Source organism: Anopheles ziemanni, chromosome 2 (assembly GCF_943734765.1).
Source record: "Anopheles ziemanni chromosome 2, idAnoZiCoDA_A2_x.2, whole genome shotgun sequence".
Classification (NCBI taxonomy): Eukaryota; Metazoa; Arthropoda; class Insecta; order Diptera; family Culicidae; genus Anopheles; species Anopheles ziemanni.
In genome coordinates, this window is record NC_080705.1 from 37,932,936 (window position 1) to 37,950,475 (window position 17,540).

General features: G+C 45.3%; 1 protein-coding gene across 1 annotated transcript in view; it reads left to right on the forward strand.

The window, feature by feature from the left end:
- Positions 1 to 9,908, forward strand: part of LOC131293521 (neuronal cell adhesion molecule-like) — a 205,102-nt gene extending 195,194 nt beyond the window's left edge. The window contains exons 5-8 of the mRNA XM_058321597.1: positions 3,895 to 6,054; positions 6,121 to 6,507; positions 9,011 to 9,553; positions 9,631 to 9,908. Of these exons, the coding sequence (XP_058177580.1) occupies positions 3,895 to 6,054; positions 6,121 to 6,507; positions 9,011 to 9,553; positions 9,631 to 9,908 (3,368 nt within the window). The remainder of the gene's footprint in view (positions 1 to 3,894; positions 6,055 to 6,120; positions 6,508 to 9,010; positions 9,554 to 9,630) is intronic.
- The last annotated feature ends 7,632 nt before the right edge of the window (positions 9,909 to 17,540 follow it).

A 17,540-nucleotide genomic window follows, 5' to 3' on the forward strand; every position in this document is an offset into this window, starting at 1 on the left:
ATGATGCGAGCAGCGATGCAGTAAAGAACAACTCCTCTGGGGTATATTTCGGTTAGTTTCCAGTTCCAGTTCCAGTTCGTACCGATGGCGTGGATTCGGCACGGTTGCTTTCCAGGGGTAAAAAAGGGCCCCGGGAGTAAAATTTCAACTCAACCGACGGGCGCGGGTGTCTTTCTGGCGAGTAGCTCGACCCCTCACCACCACCCCACCCCGTGTAGAATCGCTTTTCATACGTGCACTTGCATTGAAAATCTACACTTTTCTGATTGCTCGGAACCTCGGAAAGAAGGGCCTCTGGAACCTCTGCTACTGACCGCCTGCACATATTGCCCCCGTTGACGTATAGGAAGAGCGTCCGATGCCCACTTGTTCGAGCGAGTTTTTGATAGTCTTCCCGTTGACACCCGCCTTTGACCGCAATGGGGGTTCGTTAGGTTTTCCATCAATATTTCAAACACACGGACGCCTAACGCACGTCCTTTTCCTGCCGGCCGGGTTTGGTTGGTTGGTGAGTTGGTCGGGGGGAGGGTTTTTCGGCGTGTGCGTGGTGGTGAAAATCGATTCCACCGGTGTCTGAAACCGGTTAAGCTTAGGAAATTTTTTAGTTCCCCGCCCTCGATGGCGCAAACCGGCAAATTGCGCCGCTCTTGTACCGGTGGTTTCCGAGAAAAACGAACGGATTTTCATTTCAGAGTGGAACAACAAAAAAAAACATGGGCCTCAGAGGCCATCACTCTTGTGCTAGAGCTTTTGTGAAACTGGTTCCATATGTAATGGACATCCACGGGAAGCGCTACACAGAGTAATCGGAAACGGTGTTTCTGGCCGCAATGAAATCTGGATCGCCGTTGGTCAACGCAGACGACGGAAGAAATGCGCTAACGTTGTCACGAAAGAAAAATTCAACGCAGAGCGGAGTGTGCAAAAAGAAAAGCGAGTTACAGAAGATCACTTATAGAAACACACGTTTGGCACGCGTATGTCGTTATGACTAATTGCATTACTGGTGAAAGCCCTCTTGGAACCGGTTCTCCGGTCGGAAACTGCTCCAGAACCAGACCGGTGAAGCGCAGCATACATACATATATTAATTGCATCCGAGGCAAACAACACGTTCCGTCTGCGCTCGGTCCGGTACAAGATGGTTACGGCCCTCCGAAGAGGACGCCGCGGTGAGGTCGAACCGGTTTGCGTTGTGGCGAACGAGGTACTGCCCTCGGTATCCTACTCGCCCCTCATCCAAAAGAACTCCAGCCACTTGTCCATTAAGAGATGGCTCGTGGATAGCCGCGATTTACGGGCGGACTTTCGTACGGCATACGGACCGGCTTCCACCACCACCACCTCGTACCAGCGAGCTGCTCACTTTTGATGGCCACTTTGACACGCGTCAATCAAAACGGTAACTGGCGCGCTCCTGGATGCTGGCAAGCGTGGCGCTACTTGTTGCGTTCTGAAGGCGATGGCGAGCACAGGCCAAAAATCACGGTACGAAAAGTGTGGGTTCTGGTGAATTTATTTAATCATATCAAGAGCCGAAGCGCGCTCCTCTCGAGGGCTGTGATTGACTGCGAAACGAGCGCGGCATCTGAAGCAATTAAGCTTCACACGATTATTAATGAACGCGAAACAATTCTGGAGCAAGCTCTCGACCACTCGCTCTCTTCGGTATTGCCCCGTTCCGTGGCGGAATGTAACAAACCGGAACCCCTGTCATAAGATTCGCCGCACGTGGTCGTCAACTGTCGAGGGTCGAGCGTAACAGCCGCTCGACTGGCCGCTAACGTACCTTCCTTGCATTTCCATGACAGGAAAATAAATTAATTAAAACGCTTTTTCCCACCCACCCTGGCTGGCGATTAATGTGGTAAATTCTTTATTCGATTTAAAGTGCTTCGTGGAAAACGTTTCAGCTATTTTTATTAAATAGATAAAATATTTGTCTATGGCCGTTTGTTCCTCAATACCAAAGTTCGTGATAAATTGTGAATCCATCAAACCTAGTTAAACCCGTTTGAAAGGACAAAAAAGAACTGTCTGTGGTTTTTGATAGCTTGTTGGTTTGATTGTAATTTTTTACCACACCGCATTTTACAAAATAATATGCTTGCTTCATTGAAAATTTAATTTTAACTCATTAGTTAATAGTCTACATTTTCGTTCGTTCGTCTCCAGAAGAACCGGTTTTAAAGTACCCTTGAATGTACAAAATGTAACAAAACTAATTAAAAAACAAAAATACAAGTGAACTGCAGGAATAACATTTAAAATCCAGTTCTTCAAAAAATTAAATATTTTCTATTTTAAAAGCATGTTAATTGCAACATGCTTCAAATTAGCCGAGTTACATTGGGAAAAATCCTTAACTTTTATTATGTTTGTACTAAAATAATCGAAAGATCACAAAACTACATCAATTAGAAACAAAAATGATGAACAAACTTATTGAATAATATCCCTGCACACAAGCCTTGTGGGGATTTGGTTCTGTTGATTGCAGAATAAATATCTTTCAATGAAGCATCATGCTTTCGCATATTTATTTCCTTCGACATGTGTTAAACTACCATTACATGGCCTTTTATTGCGACCTCAATCTATAAAATTACCTGCCCTTGTGGAAATCACTACAAAGATCCTTCAAATCAGCCTTCCGGGCCACAGTGCGTTGGGACATTTCATGCCGGATGTTATCCCTTTTGCACATGGGCATGTTTATTTGCTAAAGCACCTTCCATTGTCCAAAGCTTACGTCATCGGTCGGTCGTAAACCAACGACCTTCGAAGCGGCAAAGCCTAGCTTTGGCTAATATTTATCTAGTCGAGATAATCATTGCGACTGATGAGACAAATCCCTTAAACTCATTTGATTGCCGTTGTACTGACCATCGGTACACCGTATGCCTTTTTTGTACGTGTGTGTGTGCCTGTGTGTGTGACCTTCCTGGTCGTTGGGGTTTTTGCCGGACAACCGGAACAATAATCCCACCATCTACGCAACGAGCAAGTAAAACGGATCGATAGGCAAAGGGCCATAACAATACATTTCCATTCCGCAGCGCACAATGGTAAAGGATTTGACTGAATCCTTCCATCTGTACGGTGGAACGAAGGAAAGTAGAGAAAAAAACACACACACACACATAACAAGTGGAAAGGAGTAGCATTCCTTGTCAAAAAACGAACGAGCCGCTTCTCGTTACTCTCGAGAGGGCTACTTTACGGGCAGGAAATCCCAATGGCACCGAACCTACTCTAACCGAAACGAATCGAGGACATTGTCCATCGGAATGGCTGGACATACAGCACGACACAAAGAGCAGAAATGTACACACACACACAAACAGCAGTACAACGGTTGGACATAAAAAAACTTGTTGAAACTTTCGATCGCAAGGCGGTCCCGGTTTTGTGGTACCGGAACCACCCGAGCGCTTAGGAGTGGAAGGACCGAAAGTGTCACTACAAATCGGTCCTCATTTACGACAACGCTAAGCCAACTCCCAGTCGTTTCCTCTTGTCCACGCCATGGTTGTCCCACGGTTCCCGAGATTGAAAGGGCTTCGGCTTCAAACAATTTGACCCGAACATACGAAGCTAGATATTGCGACATGCTGTAAAGACCATTGCGAGAGCATGTTAGCGACAGTTGGGGTGCAAAAAAACACGGACACAAACGGCCATGCTCCAGAGTGGAGTACAGAACTTTCTTCTTCCTCACACCCGAACCTCGAAGGATTAGCACGCCGGAGAACAAAACCGCCAGACAAACAACAGGCCCGGCTAACGGGAGTTCAGATCCGTGTTAAAAGTTATTGGACAGATAAAAACTAACTGCTTGTTCTCTGTCGATGCCCTCTTTCTCACACACTCTGTTTTCTTCCTTTTTTCTAGATTATCCAAGGGTGAAGGTAGGACCGGAGAACCCACTCCGGGTGGAGCGCGATAGTACGGCAATGCTGGAGTGTGCCGTCGACTCAAAACCGAAGGTACCGAACGTCCGGTGGACACGCAACGGGCGTCTGATCAGTTCCTCGCCATCGCACCCGATACAGCGCGTGTCGGTGCAGGACGCCGGAAACTACGCCTGCTCGGCGGACAACGGTCTCGGCAAGGTCGGCGAGCAGATCATCACCCTCGACGTGCTGTTCGCGCCGATCGTGGTGATCGAGTCGAAGACGTGGGAAGCGGAGGAACGCTCCACGGTGACGATCCGCTGCAACGTCACCTCCAACCCGCCGCCGGTGACGATCGAGTGGTTCAAGGAGGGCAGTCCGGACTTCCGGTACGCGGGCGATATCCTACAGCTGCGGGACATCAAGGCGGAGCATGCCGGGCGGTACGTGTGCCGTGCGGTCAACATGATGAAGCCGTACAACGGGAAGATTGTCGAGCGCGTCGGCAACTCGACCGTGGCGCTGCTGGTGCGCCATCGTCCTGGGCAGGCGTACATTAATCCGAGCAAGCCGGTCGTGCACGTCGGCAACGGGGTGACGCTCACCTGCTCGGCCAATCCTCCCGGTTGGCCAGTGCCCCAGTTTCGCTGGTTCAAGGACGCAATGGGAGAGCTTTCCAGCACGAAGACCATCCTCGCCCAGGGTCCACAGTACGTCATCCCGCGGGCGCATCTTGGCAGCGAGGGTAGCTACCATTGTCACGCCGTCAACGAGCTGGGCAATGGGCCGATGGCGACGATCAACCTGGAGGTGCATCAGCCTCCGCAGTTCATCGGCAAGATGCAGCAGCACATGACGAAGCGCATCGGGGACACGGACTTCTCCGCCACGTGCCAGGCGCAGGGTAAGCCCCGACCGATGGTGCGCTGGCTGAAGGACGGTCGAGACATCACGACCGACGCCAACATGTACCGCATCAGCACGAACAACAACGACGCGCTGCGAGGCATAGTGACCGTCCAGAGTACGCTGCTGTTTCAGGGAAAGGCTCGTCCGCATAAGAACCAACTGCTCCCGAGCGACCGGGGCACGTACACCTGTCTGTTCGAGAACGAGGTCAGCACGGCCAACGCCAGCATGAACCTACGCATCGAGCACGGCCCGATCGTGCTGCACCAGTACAACAAGGTGGCGTACGAGATCAACGAAAACGCAGCCGTTGTCTGCCGAGTGCAGGCGTACCCGAAGCCCGAATTCCAGTGGCAGCTCGGCACCAACACGGCCGCCCTGTCCATGTCCTCCGATGGCCATTACGAGATCAACACCACGACGGACAACAACGACATCTACACCAGCGTGCTGCGTATCAACCGGGTCAAGCACGAGGACTACGGTGACTACACGTGCCGCGTCGGCAACTCGATCGAGACGATCCGCGCCCCGATCCGGCTGCAGCCGAAGGGACCGCCGGAAAAGCCGACCAACCTCGGGGTGGCCGACGTCGGCTCGAACTACGTCTCGCTCGTGTGGGATCCGGGCTTCGACGGAGGCATCACCAACACCAAGTTCTTCGTGTCGTTCCGCAAGGTGGCGATCCCGCACCACGACCAGGTGAAGGAGGACTGTGGCATCGTGCAGCAGGTCAGCTCGGAGTGGATGGAGTACGACTGCCAGCGGGATGTGCCGTGCAGCGTGACCCCGCTCGATCAGTACCAGAGCTACGTCTTCAAGGTGAAGGCGCTGAACAGCAAGGGCCACTCGGAGCCCTCGAACGAGGTGGCAACCACGACGAAGATCAGCAAGATTCCGGTCCCACTGCACGTCGGCTTCGATCCGGACACGAAGCAGCTGGGGTTGAGCGTTGGCGCCACCTGTCTGGCACTGATCGCCGTCGTCGAGACGATCGGATTCCACGAAAGTCCCATCGCCACCTGGCAGATCGTACAGTCAATCCCGCTCGCTGTGTCGGGCAGCGGGACCACGTACAAGGAGCAGGTGCTGGAAAACATGTACTCTGCCCGGCGCTCCAGCGGCCGTTCGATGGCCAGCGACGACGACTTCCCGATGGCGCTGGAGGAAGAGATTCCACCGAAGGTGCGCGTGAAGCTGTGCCTCAAATCGAGCCACGAGTATTGCGGCGAGTACATGGATGCGGAAAGTAAGTGAATCAATCCACCGATCGGATAAGCTCCCTGTACTTATCATTCTCTAACTCCCCTTCCAGTTGGTCCAGCTCTGATACAAGAATCCTCGTTCATCGCAACACCAACGCTTATCGCGATCGTTGTGTCGTGCGTTGTGTTCGCGCTGTTCGTCGGCCTGATGCTCATGTTCTGCCGATGCAAGCGCAATCAGACGAAAAAGTCCACCCAATCGAAGGACTACGAGATGGACTCGGTCCGTCCGTCCATCGTGGCGCAGCAGAGCCAGGCGCCGCCACCCTACTACCCGACGACGCCCGGGCTCGACAATAAGGCGCTCGAGCACTCGATGGACCTGGCGCTGGCGCTCGAGGATCAGAAGACGTCCGTCTACGCGACCCACAACGGGTACGGTTACCACACGGGCACCAGCATACAGGTGGCGAGCCACAGTCTTCCGGCCAACGAATGTAAGTACCACCGAGGGCGTTTTCTCCCCCATTATTTGCCCAACGAGCCGTGTATGATGATGGTAGTCGTGTGTGGTGGTGGTTAAGATATTCGATTGTCTATCCTACAAATGCAGCTACAAGCATTCAATGTTGAAGGTTTCTGTACGGATCCAATGCGCTTGATTTTCGGTAGCTCTATCAAAAGTTTTATGTAGGACTCGCTCATACTTTTCCCGTTTAGATCCACCAGGTGGCTGTATTTTGTTTAATTTTCGCGAACATCTACATCATGTACATACACTTACACGCACACGCACACATACATCCGACGCACCTCATGTACACTAGCATCATCCGAGAGACGCTAGGATGTGTCTGAAAACGACGACGTGTCCACTAAAAAGTGAAGGATTCCCAGAACCACCTAAACTGATTTGGTTTTTTTCTTTCTTAATTTCCTTCGTCGAAACTCGACACTCCTTCCCGATCTCTTCCGCGGATTTCCCACTAACGCCATAACCGCCACAACAAAACCCCCGTTTAACACCATATCACCACGAAATCGCTTCTACTAACTCCAGGACTAGCAAGCGCCATTACTTCCATTCCGGCAGGTAAATAGTAAGAACAGTAATTCCTTATAACCCTCCGCTTTAGTGCCCGCTGCACCCACTACTACCGCTCTGTATGTCTGTCGGAAAAGATGTCGTCCGTCCCGCTGCAATTACCTCTCGACCGGTTTTGTGTATTTTGGTTTTCGTTTCCTCCTGCACTTTCCTAGATGGCCGCTAGACCACTTTTCATCACGAGTTTCGCAGTTCGTGCTATTGCAAGACGATCGCACGTCCTTTACCGATAGCGTGTTTACGTTTAGTGTGTGTGACTAGATGCAAACCAACTCTAGGATTGCGGGGATTATTTGCTGTATTTAACTTTGCTTGCTGACTAGTATTTGACCACACTTGTTTTCTAACTGTTAGTGTTGTATGACTTTTGGAATGCGCTTCAACCAAATGTAACTTTATGCTAGCACCTAAACATAGGATCACGACCATCGACAAGCCAATGTTGATGAGTATGTAATTTGTTTTTTATATCGTCTTCACTAATAAGCTGCACCCAAATGCATGTTATGGTTTTATTTCATGACAACTATCGTTTGCTCATTTACATTTCTCCACTGACAAACACACATCACACAAATCATCACTCCAATTATTTTCATGTACGATTCTACAAACGTTGGCACCTTCCATTAACACCGTACGATATGTGGCACTATATCACATTACTGTATGTCTCACTTTCCCTATCGTATGTCTCTGAGCCTATCCAAACTGTGCTGCTTTATTGATAACAGATTCCTCACCTGCAACCAGTCATATGGTGAATTTAGATAAAGTAAAACTCCTCCAATGCTATTTCCAACATATGGTGGTGGTGTAATATGGTGAATTTAGATAAAATTCTCCTATTGCTCTTTCAAACAATATGATAGAACTATATTTTATAGAAATATATTATCATAGTCGTACAAGATGCGCTTACTGTGCACGATTTAAATATTTAAAATTAATTGCAAAATAATTTACGGACATTGAAATGCATCTTATCTTTTGATCATAACCATAAAACACTTTTTTAATTATAAGGATCTAATATTTGTTAAACACTCAAACCATTCAAAAGAAACATTGGTAGTTTTAGAAAATTCACAAAAGAAAAGTTCATTTTCAGAATAGTCAACTCACTTTCAATGCTTCAATGAGACATAGTGTTTGTAAAGAGCATTTTTCACTTTTTTCCCATTAAAAGGTTTAAACAAAATTTGCTTTGGTGCCCTGGTTTAATTGCACTAACGTTAAGGGCTGGGATAAAAACTTAATCCATCAGTTGAGCTACACTCATTCTCCCAGACATGGAAAGTGGAACATTTTCATATACAAAGTGTATGAATATGTAACTCACGTTCTCAGTGCACAGTCGTGTTTGTAGCTGATGATATAATCCTCGGGAAACTGGGTCAGCCGAGAAACAAAATTGAAATAACATGAACAACACCCATCGAGCTGACGAAGCTGCAAAGGAAATAAAAACATTAAGCCATCGCGTCTACCCCTTTTATAACCTGCTTGCCACCAAATCCCATTATACTGTAAATCGGTAGAAACAACACAATTCCTTGCACTTTTTCTGCACCCCAAACTTTGAATTTCTCTCTCTGATCCCGTTTTACTGTTAATCCCGTGTGTCCGTATTGTTCCTACCGGAGGCGACTGACGGTGCGACTTCATCCTGAATGCACTCACCACCCCCCACAAACACACACACACACACAAAGTTTCGATATCATCCCGTCTTCCTGGCACAATTGTGTATGGTCGTTTTGCACACCCTCGGGCGTAGTTCTGTCTCTGCTCTGTGTTTCGAAAACCGCGCGAAAATATCCTCTACTAAATGTGGCACTGTTGGTGTGTTTTTTTCTTTCCCTTTCTTCCATTCCATTTCCCCCGTTCCGTAGGGGTTACAATGGGTTACACGGAGAACAGCTACACGAACTCGAACAACGGCGGCAGCGTCAACTCGCAGGATTCCATCTGGCAGCTGAAGGGAGGCGCACCACCCGGCACGACGACCCTGGCCATCGGTCTGCAGCCGCTCTCGATGGCGGGCCTACACGGTGGTGGGTCCGCGTACGCCACCACCACCACCACCACAACGGCGGCCGGCGCCGGATCAAGCACGCCCGGTCTTGTTTACGGCTACGATCCGATTGCATCGCACTCGAGCATCTACGGGGCCGGGGGCGCGGTGACGCTAGCGGACGAGTACAACCAATATCCGCATCCGGCGGCCACCCCCAGCCAGCACGGTGGCGAAGACGATTACCTGCACCACCACCACCACCAACACCACCACCAACAACAACAGCAGCAGCAGCAACTCCACCATGTGGCTGCACTGCGCCAAAGCCAGAATCCCTCCCGACAGCAGGAGTATTGCGGTGATTCCTACGCGTCTGTACATAAAGCAAAGAAGCGATTAGACCAACCATCCCATTTCGGTAGGTTTGCCCGAGCGAGGTTCCACCGCTCCCTGTTGTCCACAATGCCTCATGTACGGGTTTTGATGTCATTTCAGATTCATCATATCACGACGTCAGCGGTCTACCCGATCCCTACCTAGATCAGCATCAGCAACAGCACCAGCTCGATCAGCAGGAGGACAGCAAATCGTCCCTGCTACAGCTCAATCACCCGCAAGACCACGGAAGCTTACACCTTCACGCCCAACAGCAGCAACAGCCGTCGTCCTCGCAGCAGCAGCAACCGCAGCCCATCTACGAGGACAACCTGGAGAGCGGCTACTCGACGCCGAACTCGCGGAATCGGCGCGTCATACGGGAGATAATTGTCTGAGAACAGCCCCGGGTGCGGTTCGCGGATAGCGGAACGTGCCTGTAAAAGCTGGAAGTGCAAGTGTGTTTATCCACATTTCCAGCCTCCCCTTCCCCCTCCTTCTTCCCACACACCCTCCATTTCCACCTATCCCAGCAATTGCCGGGGGTAACAAACACTTCCTGCCATCGACACGAACGAGGTTGACACGAGGGGAGAATGGATCGCAATGATTGTGAAGAGCCGAACAAAAAATCGAATCGGATAGAGCCAACAAAAAGGAGTAGGAATAACGGTAGCACACACCATCATTAGCGGATCGATTTACATAAAATGAACACCGGAACGCGCGGAAGGGGCATCGGATATCAATTAAAAGCTAGAAGTAGCTGGGACGATAACCGCGTTTTGATAAACGATGTTGCAATTGCTGCCCACTTTGCTGCCGCACAACCACCACCACCTCCCCCAACTCCTCCTCGAATAATCGTTTGCGCGCAGGCACGAAGTTATGAATGTATCTCGATGCATTATTGCTTCATCGATACGGACGGGCAATGGATGGGAAAGCAAGGACGGCAACAAAAACCCGATTTGGAACATCGATCCGGGCTCATAAAGCACACCGCGTACCAGAGCCAATTGCGGTCATTAGTTTGTTACACAGTTTGCGAGGCTAATTGTTTAGCTTGACACTTTAATTTAAGTGCCAGTGACACGGTACGGCCTCCACGGTGGGAAACCCGGGCAACCGCAAACGGGGTCTTTTAGAACTGTTTTTCCTCCCCCACTCAATTTTACATAGCGCGTCCATCCCTCAGCATTACGTTCATTTGCGATTAATTATTGTGTTGTAGCGCCATTTGCAGACAGTTGACCCTGTGTTAAGTGCGGAAGCCAGAAATCGGACGAACGAACATCAAACGATGGCCACCAATGAACTCGCTGACGGGGTAAATGTGTGCGGTTCGAAATGAACTGTGTACAGGATAATAGTATCCCGGTACTAATCCCGCAAAAAAAAGCTAAAACGGTCCCAATGAACAACGGGATTGCGTGTACTATTTTATTATTATGACTATTATTGTAACCACCGGCTCTTCTCGTACTCCCGCGGAAGTTTGAAGAGCGTTCTTTTTATACCAATGATTAGAATTAGTTTGCGCATTACTCATGGGAGGCTCCTGGTTTGCGGAAAGGCTTACACCACCGGTTGCCTGGCCGCTCTATCGGCCAGCATGGTTAATCAAATACATCCACGATTGTCGTACTACCTGTCGCGCGATGGCCACCATCTCCACTCGATGACTTTTCAATTGAAGGGATACTCATCGAAAACAAAAAACAAACAGATAGAACAGAAGAAACCACTGGCATCAAAGGTACGATGTGTACTCACACGTGTAGTAAAACCATTTGTAGCTACTATATTACCTAACCGGAAATACACACATACACACACGCATACACACAGACAGTACTCCATATGTAGCACGAGCACGTGGTTTACGAAGTAAAAAGACGAGGAAACCGAGTAGGCCAGCACACACACACACACACACACACCCTGTATGGATGGAGATGGGTGCTACGATTTGCTAACTCTAGTCCACTTTTAAAACCGTATAAAATGGAGTTAAATATGTGCCCTTAAAAGTCTAATCTTACACCCGCAGCACGGATCGACGATCGATCGATCGAGTGTGTGGGGCAATCGCGCAGTAGCAAAGTAGCATTATTCTAGCAAGTGACTAGGCAAAGTGTATAAAAAGAAAAACACAAACCGAGTGCATAAAACAAGCAGCATATTGGGCTCGACATATTGGTAGGTGTTTTTACTTTTATTTTTTAATCATAAAACAATTGTCCGGTGTATAGGTTAGGTGCGAGTGCATGATGGAATGCCTGCGTGTGGGTGTACAGAGCGAAAAAGGGAAAGAATACGAATTGGTTATCATAGAGAGATATCGTATCCCCTTTCGGCGTGAACGAGAAGCAAATGTGGAATGCATGGTGCATATAGACCTCATTGGGAGGGTAATGCGAGGGCATGTTTTTAAATACGATTTTATAGAACGAAAACAAGGGCGAACCATTTACCAGCTTTCGGTGATAACGACACTAAATCAAAGCTAAAGCAACACTTACCAGAGCTACCAGAACACACACAACAATTTAGGGAAAAAAAGAAGTTTCTATTGGCACCACGAACACGAGAAGAATCTCTATCGACATCCCCTTACTAGAGCCCTAGAGCTGGAAGCAAGTTGCACAAACAAAACAAGAACAAAAAAATCATCCTTCCTTTTGCGAAATGTGTGTGTGTGTGTCAAAACCAGCACTTCCTCCCGTAACATAAAATACCGACCAGAAGTAGAACAATAGGTAGAAACCATCCGAGCTAAGGCCGACGGCGCGTTGCAAACCCGAGTTTTTCCCGCCTTTGCCAATCCAATCTTTGCTACTCGCTTCTTTTTCCGTTTCCGTAAACTGTGCGTTTTGTGCGGAGCAATGTCTGGCTAAGTAAGTGGTGCATGTATCTGTTGTGTGTGTGTCCTGGTGTATAGGAAATATCGAATTTATTAACGCAAATCACACGGTTATTGCAAGCGCCGAAGAGAAGAGGTAACAAAACCGTTGCTGCGCATTGCAATTGCACATGTGTGGAAAAAGGAATAAGGAAAACACGAGTTACGAAATTACGACTGCATTAGAATTCCCTCCTTTCTCGTTGTCAACAATCTGCAAAGCACACACACACCGACTCTTAAGAGAGAGGCACCATATGCGTAAGACATTTTTGAAATACTCTTTAAATCGACGGCATACCGGAACATCCAGTCCGGATCAAACAAACAAATCATTTGCTGCAAACTGTGAGTGGTTTAGGCGATGTAGAAGAATCTTAACGATTGGATTTATGTTGGACTTAAAATTAATACTCGCTGCATTAAGGCATAAATTTGCATTTAAAATAATACTCCAACAAAAACTCCAGAGCGGATCAACTACTCTTAGGTTCAAATTTCAAAATTCAACCGACAAAACGCCTTTACACTCCGTGGTGAATAAGTTGGTGAGAGCTTTCCGTGGTGAGCTTTTAATACGGAGAAGCACCGTAATTGCATTTTTAACGCATTTTAAATCACAATTTACGCTCATCGATTCGAAAGAATTGATTTGTTTTGGTTCCTGTTTTGTTTTGTTTTGCGTATTTGTGTGTTCATATGCAATTTTAAAAATGATCTCGATCGCACAAAACAAAATTTACTTCATAATGTAAAACGAACAAGCATTGCAATCGGCTTTTCACCACTGTAAGGCCCAATGAGGCGAACAATTGTTTTGAACAACTAAAGCATATTACGGAGTTGCTGAAAATCGTCGAACGTTAAAAGAGATTTTCTTTTTTTTAATGAACATATAGAAGGCTAATTATTTTTTTAAATAAATCTAGATAGATAGGAATGCTTTTGCCCGCCATATGAAGCGAATGGAGCGGATGATTTACGAAGAGATATGAAAGTAAACCCCGGGAAATACGGCAATGTAAAAACTAGGTCGTAAGTGTAAACACATTAAAAAACTAAAACTACTAGACAACATAGTCCAAGTGGAAAACGGGTGCAGAGCGCACTCGAAGGAAAGATACTTTAACTTAGCGGAAGAAATCACTAAGACACACACACACACACATCTACACCAGAAAACGAAGAGGCGCGAATGTATTTAAATTACGAGATATAACTGGATCACGATGTTACAGTAATACAAAACAAAAACAAAATTATGCAAAGTGTAAATATATAGTGCAGTAAGAGCCCATCGCATAGAGGAAAATTTAAGCGGATTCTCCTATCATATACATATATACATTTAAAAAAAGCTGCAGTCACGTGAGAGATTAAAAGAGGAGACCTATATAGAGAAAACCCAGAGGAAAGTTCAGATCAGCTAGAACGCAAAGATGCAGGGGGGTTTCTTTCGGTTTTCGTGGAAAGAAGATCGCAGTCCATTGATATTCGAACATATGCGTAAAAGATCATTCTCTTATATACGAGAGATTAAAACGAGTCGTTTGATGATTGTGTTTCTGTTGTTTTGTTTTTCCTACGCGAACAAAAGAAAACAAATCGAACAAAAAAACTGGAAATGATATTTTAAATAAAGCAAACATGGAAAACAATTATCTGCGAAATATGTTTATCTGCGGTCGTAATCGCTTTTATTCCACCGAAAATTATTCAGTTACTTTGTCCACTGCTTGTTTGTTTGTTGTAGTTTCTTGCTGGTCTTTCCACCTTTTATATTTAAGTTCATTTTTCTACTCTTTACCCAAAAGTTATGTCTTTTTTGTCTCGGTTCGTTCGTGGTTCGTATCTTACTTTTCTTTTCTACAAAAAAAACTTATATTTTATTTTATTTGATATTTTAAATAAAGCATACATGGAAAACAAGTATCTGCGAAATGTGTTTATCTGTCACCGTATTCGCTTTTATTCTAGCGCAAATTATTCAATTTCTTGGTCCACTGCTTGTTTGTTTGTTGTAGTTTCATGTTCGTCTTTTCAACTTGTTTATTTAAATTCATTTTTCCACTCTTTACTTAAAAGCTATGTCTTTTTTTAACTTATCTAAGGTTCGCATCTCAATTTTCTTTTCACCTCATTTTTTGTTAAAAGCATAACATTTATTTTTAATGTTGCCGACAATCCACTATCATGCAACCCAACAACTTTTTCTAATACTTAACAGGTTGATAAACTTACACAAAAACTATTCACTAACACCCCAGCTGATGCAATTTATGTTCGGAGAAAATGAGTACGAACTGCAGCGATTTTAAAGGGATGAATTCATTCTCGCGAGAAAACTAACGACGCAAAGGTGGACAAAAGTTTTTCAATATAAAACACCGAAGTCCTTTCACTTTAACCACTTTGCTCGTCTTCGGTACGCAGAACGTTATAAATCGGTACATACTCTCGCATCCTTCGGACTGTGTTGTTGGAGTAAGTTTTCATTTCCAACCCTACCTGCCCCGGTCCACCGAGGGTGAAAAATAAGATAAACCTACCATCTTAGCCAATATGCTAATAGAAACGAGATGAAAAGACGCACTTATTCTTCATTACCGCTTGTGGATACACTTTTCCACGCAGCATATTTCACTACTGCGGAAAGTTTTTCCCTGCAGTTCGCGACCAGCACGGGGAACAAAACACCGGAAAAATACAATTACGGATTATGTACTTTGTTTGCAAACTTTACACGACCGCATATCATACCACGGTACATCTACCGTTACCACAAGTTTTTCTTTATAATGAACGAAGAGACAATGAAGCACCATTTGAAGCGAGCAAAAAAATGTTTCAAGTTGAAAGTCGTACTTAGCTTGAACTAGTTTCTTCTTGCATGTGAATTTTCACTTGTTAGCACATATGGCATACACAACAGGAAGCAGTTCCATAAAAAAGGTAAAACGGGATTTAAGCATACTAGCCATTGACGAACCGCGATGCACCGGAATGCATTTTGTATTGCAAATTATGACTTTTTCAATATGTCTCAATCTGCAAACTAAGTTCAGATAAAACAAATCCTAAGTTTAATACCGTGAGAAACACTTGATCTTCATAATCTAAAATCAAAGCTGTATATACAGATGTATCTTCAATATCAACAATAAGAATTATCGTTAGTCCACAACTAAAATTGGAGCATGTGTTCGATTAAGATAAACTCTACTTTCATCCAAATAAATACACAAATGACGACAATTTCCTTGGAGGGATACAAATTAAACTTGGTGATCCTTAAATGAAAAATTCTTCCCAAAGTTTGTCCCTCAATTACTGATAGTTTTGAATATTTATAACACTTTGCTACAAAATTATTTGTACAATGAAACATAAACAAATGAAGCTATATTTTATACTTCCCAAAGTTTGTCTTTCAATAACAGTACGTATTTAGTAATTTTCAACATTTTTCTACACAACTATTTTTACCATCAAATTACGTAAAAAAAATAATGTTTGTTATGCTCAGTAACCAACCTCCTTTTTCGTTTTTGAGCTTTAATAGCTCAAGCATTTTATATGTGGCAATTTATTGAAGGAAATTGTAAGAAACAGATGATTGTTAATAAACTTCCAGTCTAATAAAAAAATTATTTCCCATTCCAACTAGGGATTGTTTTTCGTCCCTGGTATGACAGATACGAAGCGAACATAGCCCAGAGCAACGCACAAACAAAACATACCACACTCCAACCTGTGTTCCAGCAAGAGTTGGTAAGCAAGAGATCAAATCCAGCGTGGAAAATTACATCCACCCTTCTCCGGTGAAAATCTTCCCTCGCTACGCTTCCCACTGAAGCATGATAAGCAGAGCGATCCTCGCGATGCCGTTAACGTTCTGTCTAAGTGGCTGCCTGTTTAAATGTACAGAAACAGACGAAACTACAAATGAGCACAAACAGCGACCGAACATGCCGCGTAACACACGTGGAGAAAAGGCCACGCTCGTCTCCATACGCCGGTAGTTCTCGGATAATTTATTTTTAGCATTTCCATGCACCACCATGCCTTTTTCCACCCCGGGGACGCGTGTAAGAAGTGTAACAATTGGGTTTTCCGTAACCGTATGTGAAGTGCTGTGCGTAATTCCATTCCAGCTGAAACGTACATGGTTATGGCTAATGTATTTGAATCATTTTGAAAAACTAATGTTATGCAACTGTGGTAAAATTCAAAATTTAAATTGAATAAATAACGTGTTAGCAAAAAGATTAAAAATCATTTTGAAAAATTTATGTTATGTAACAGTGATAAAATACAATATTTAAATTGAATGAATAATGCGTTGGCAAATAGTACTAAAACGAACGATTTAAAAAACAAAATGTATTCACTGGATGTACATGTTAGAGTCCTTCACGAATTTAACTTACAAATCAAAGCATAGCCATTGATTAATCAACAAGAGTCAGCACGCAAGAAACCACCCATTTTTAGTATTTTGTTTGGGGAATATTAAAAGTTAATTTGGGAAAAATAAATGCGGAAACAATCGCATCAATGAAAAAGTTTGTCTCCGCACATGGCTGCGTTAAGGTTTTTTTTTATACAGTAAACTTTTCATTCGTCGTTCATGGATGTCCTCTGTTCTCTCCAAGCAAGGTAGGAATTAAAATCCATACTCCACCAAAAAGTAAATTCTTAAAGTAAATCCATTCAGTTTAAAATGAGATTCGAAGTATAGTGTAGTAAAATGCAAACGATACTTTTAATAAATTTAGCTTGATAACAATCACAAAACAGAAACAATCGTGATCGTTGGACCAGCTAGTCTCCAAGATAAGGTAGAAAATAAATCTACGTCAGATGAATTCTACGTTATTCAGCGTCAATTGTACAAACTATCATTAATAAATGGGTGAGTAATTCAATTTCATACCACGGTTCCATTTGTTTCTGCCAGCTTTAGGACACGCATTATCAGACGGACGAAAAGTCTGTGTAGCAATGTGTAAGCCGATTGCACATTTTACGAACCGTTGTGCGTCATTTCGGTCCACCAAACCCCCGAACGGCGGACTCGTCGGTGCAGCGAAGCCAAAAAAACCAAGTGGCCCCTCGCAGCCAG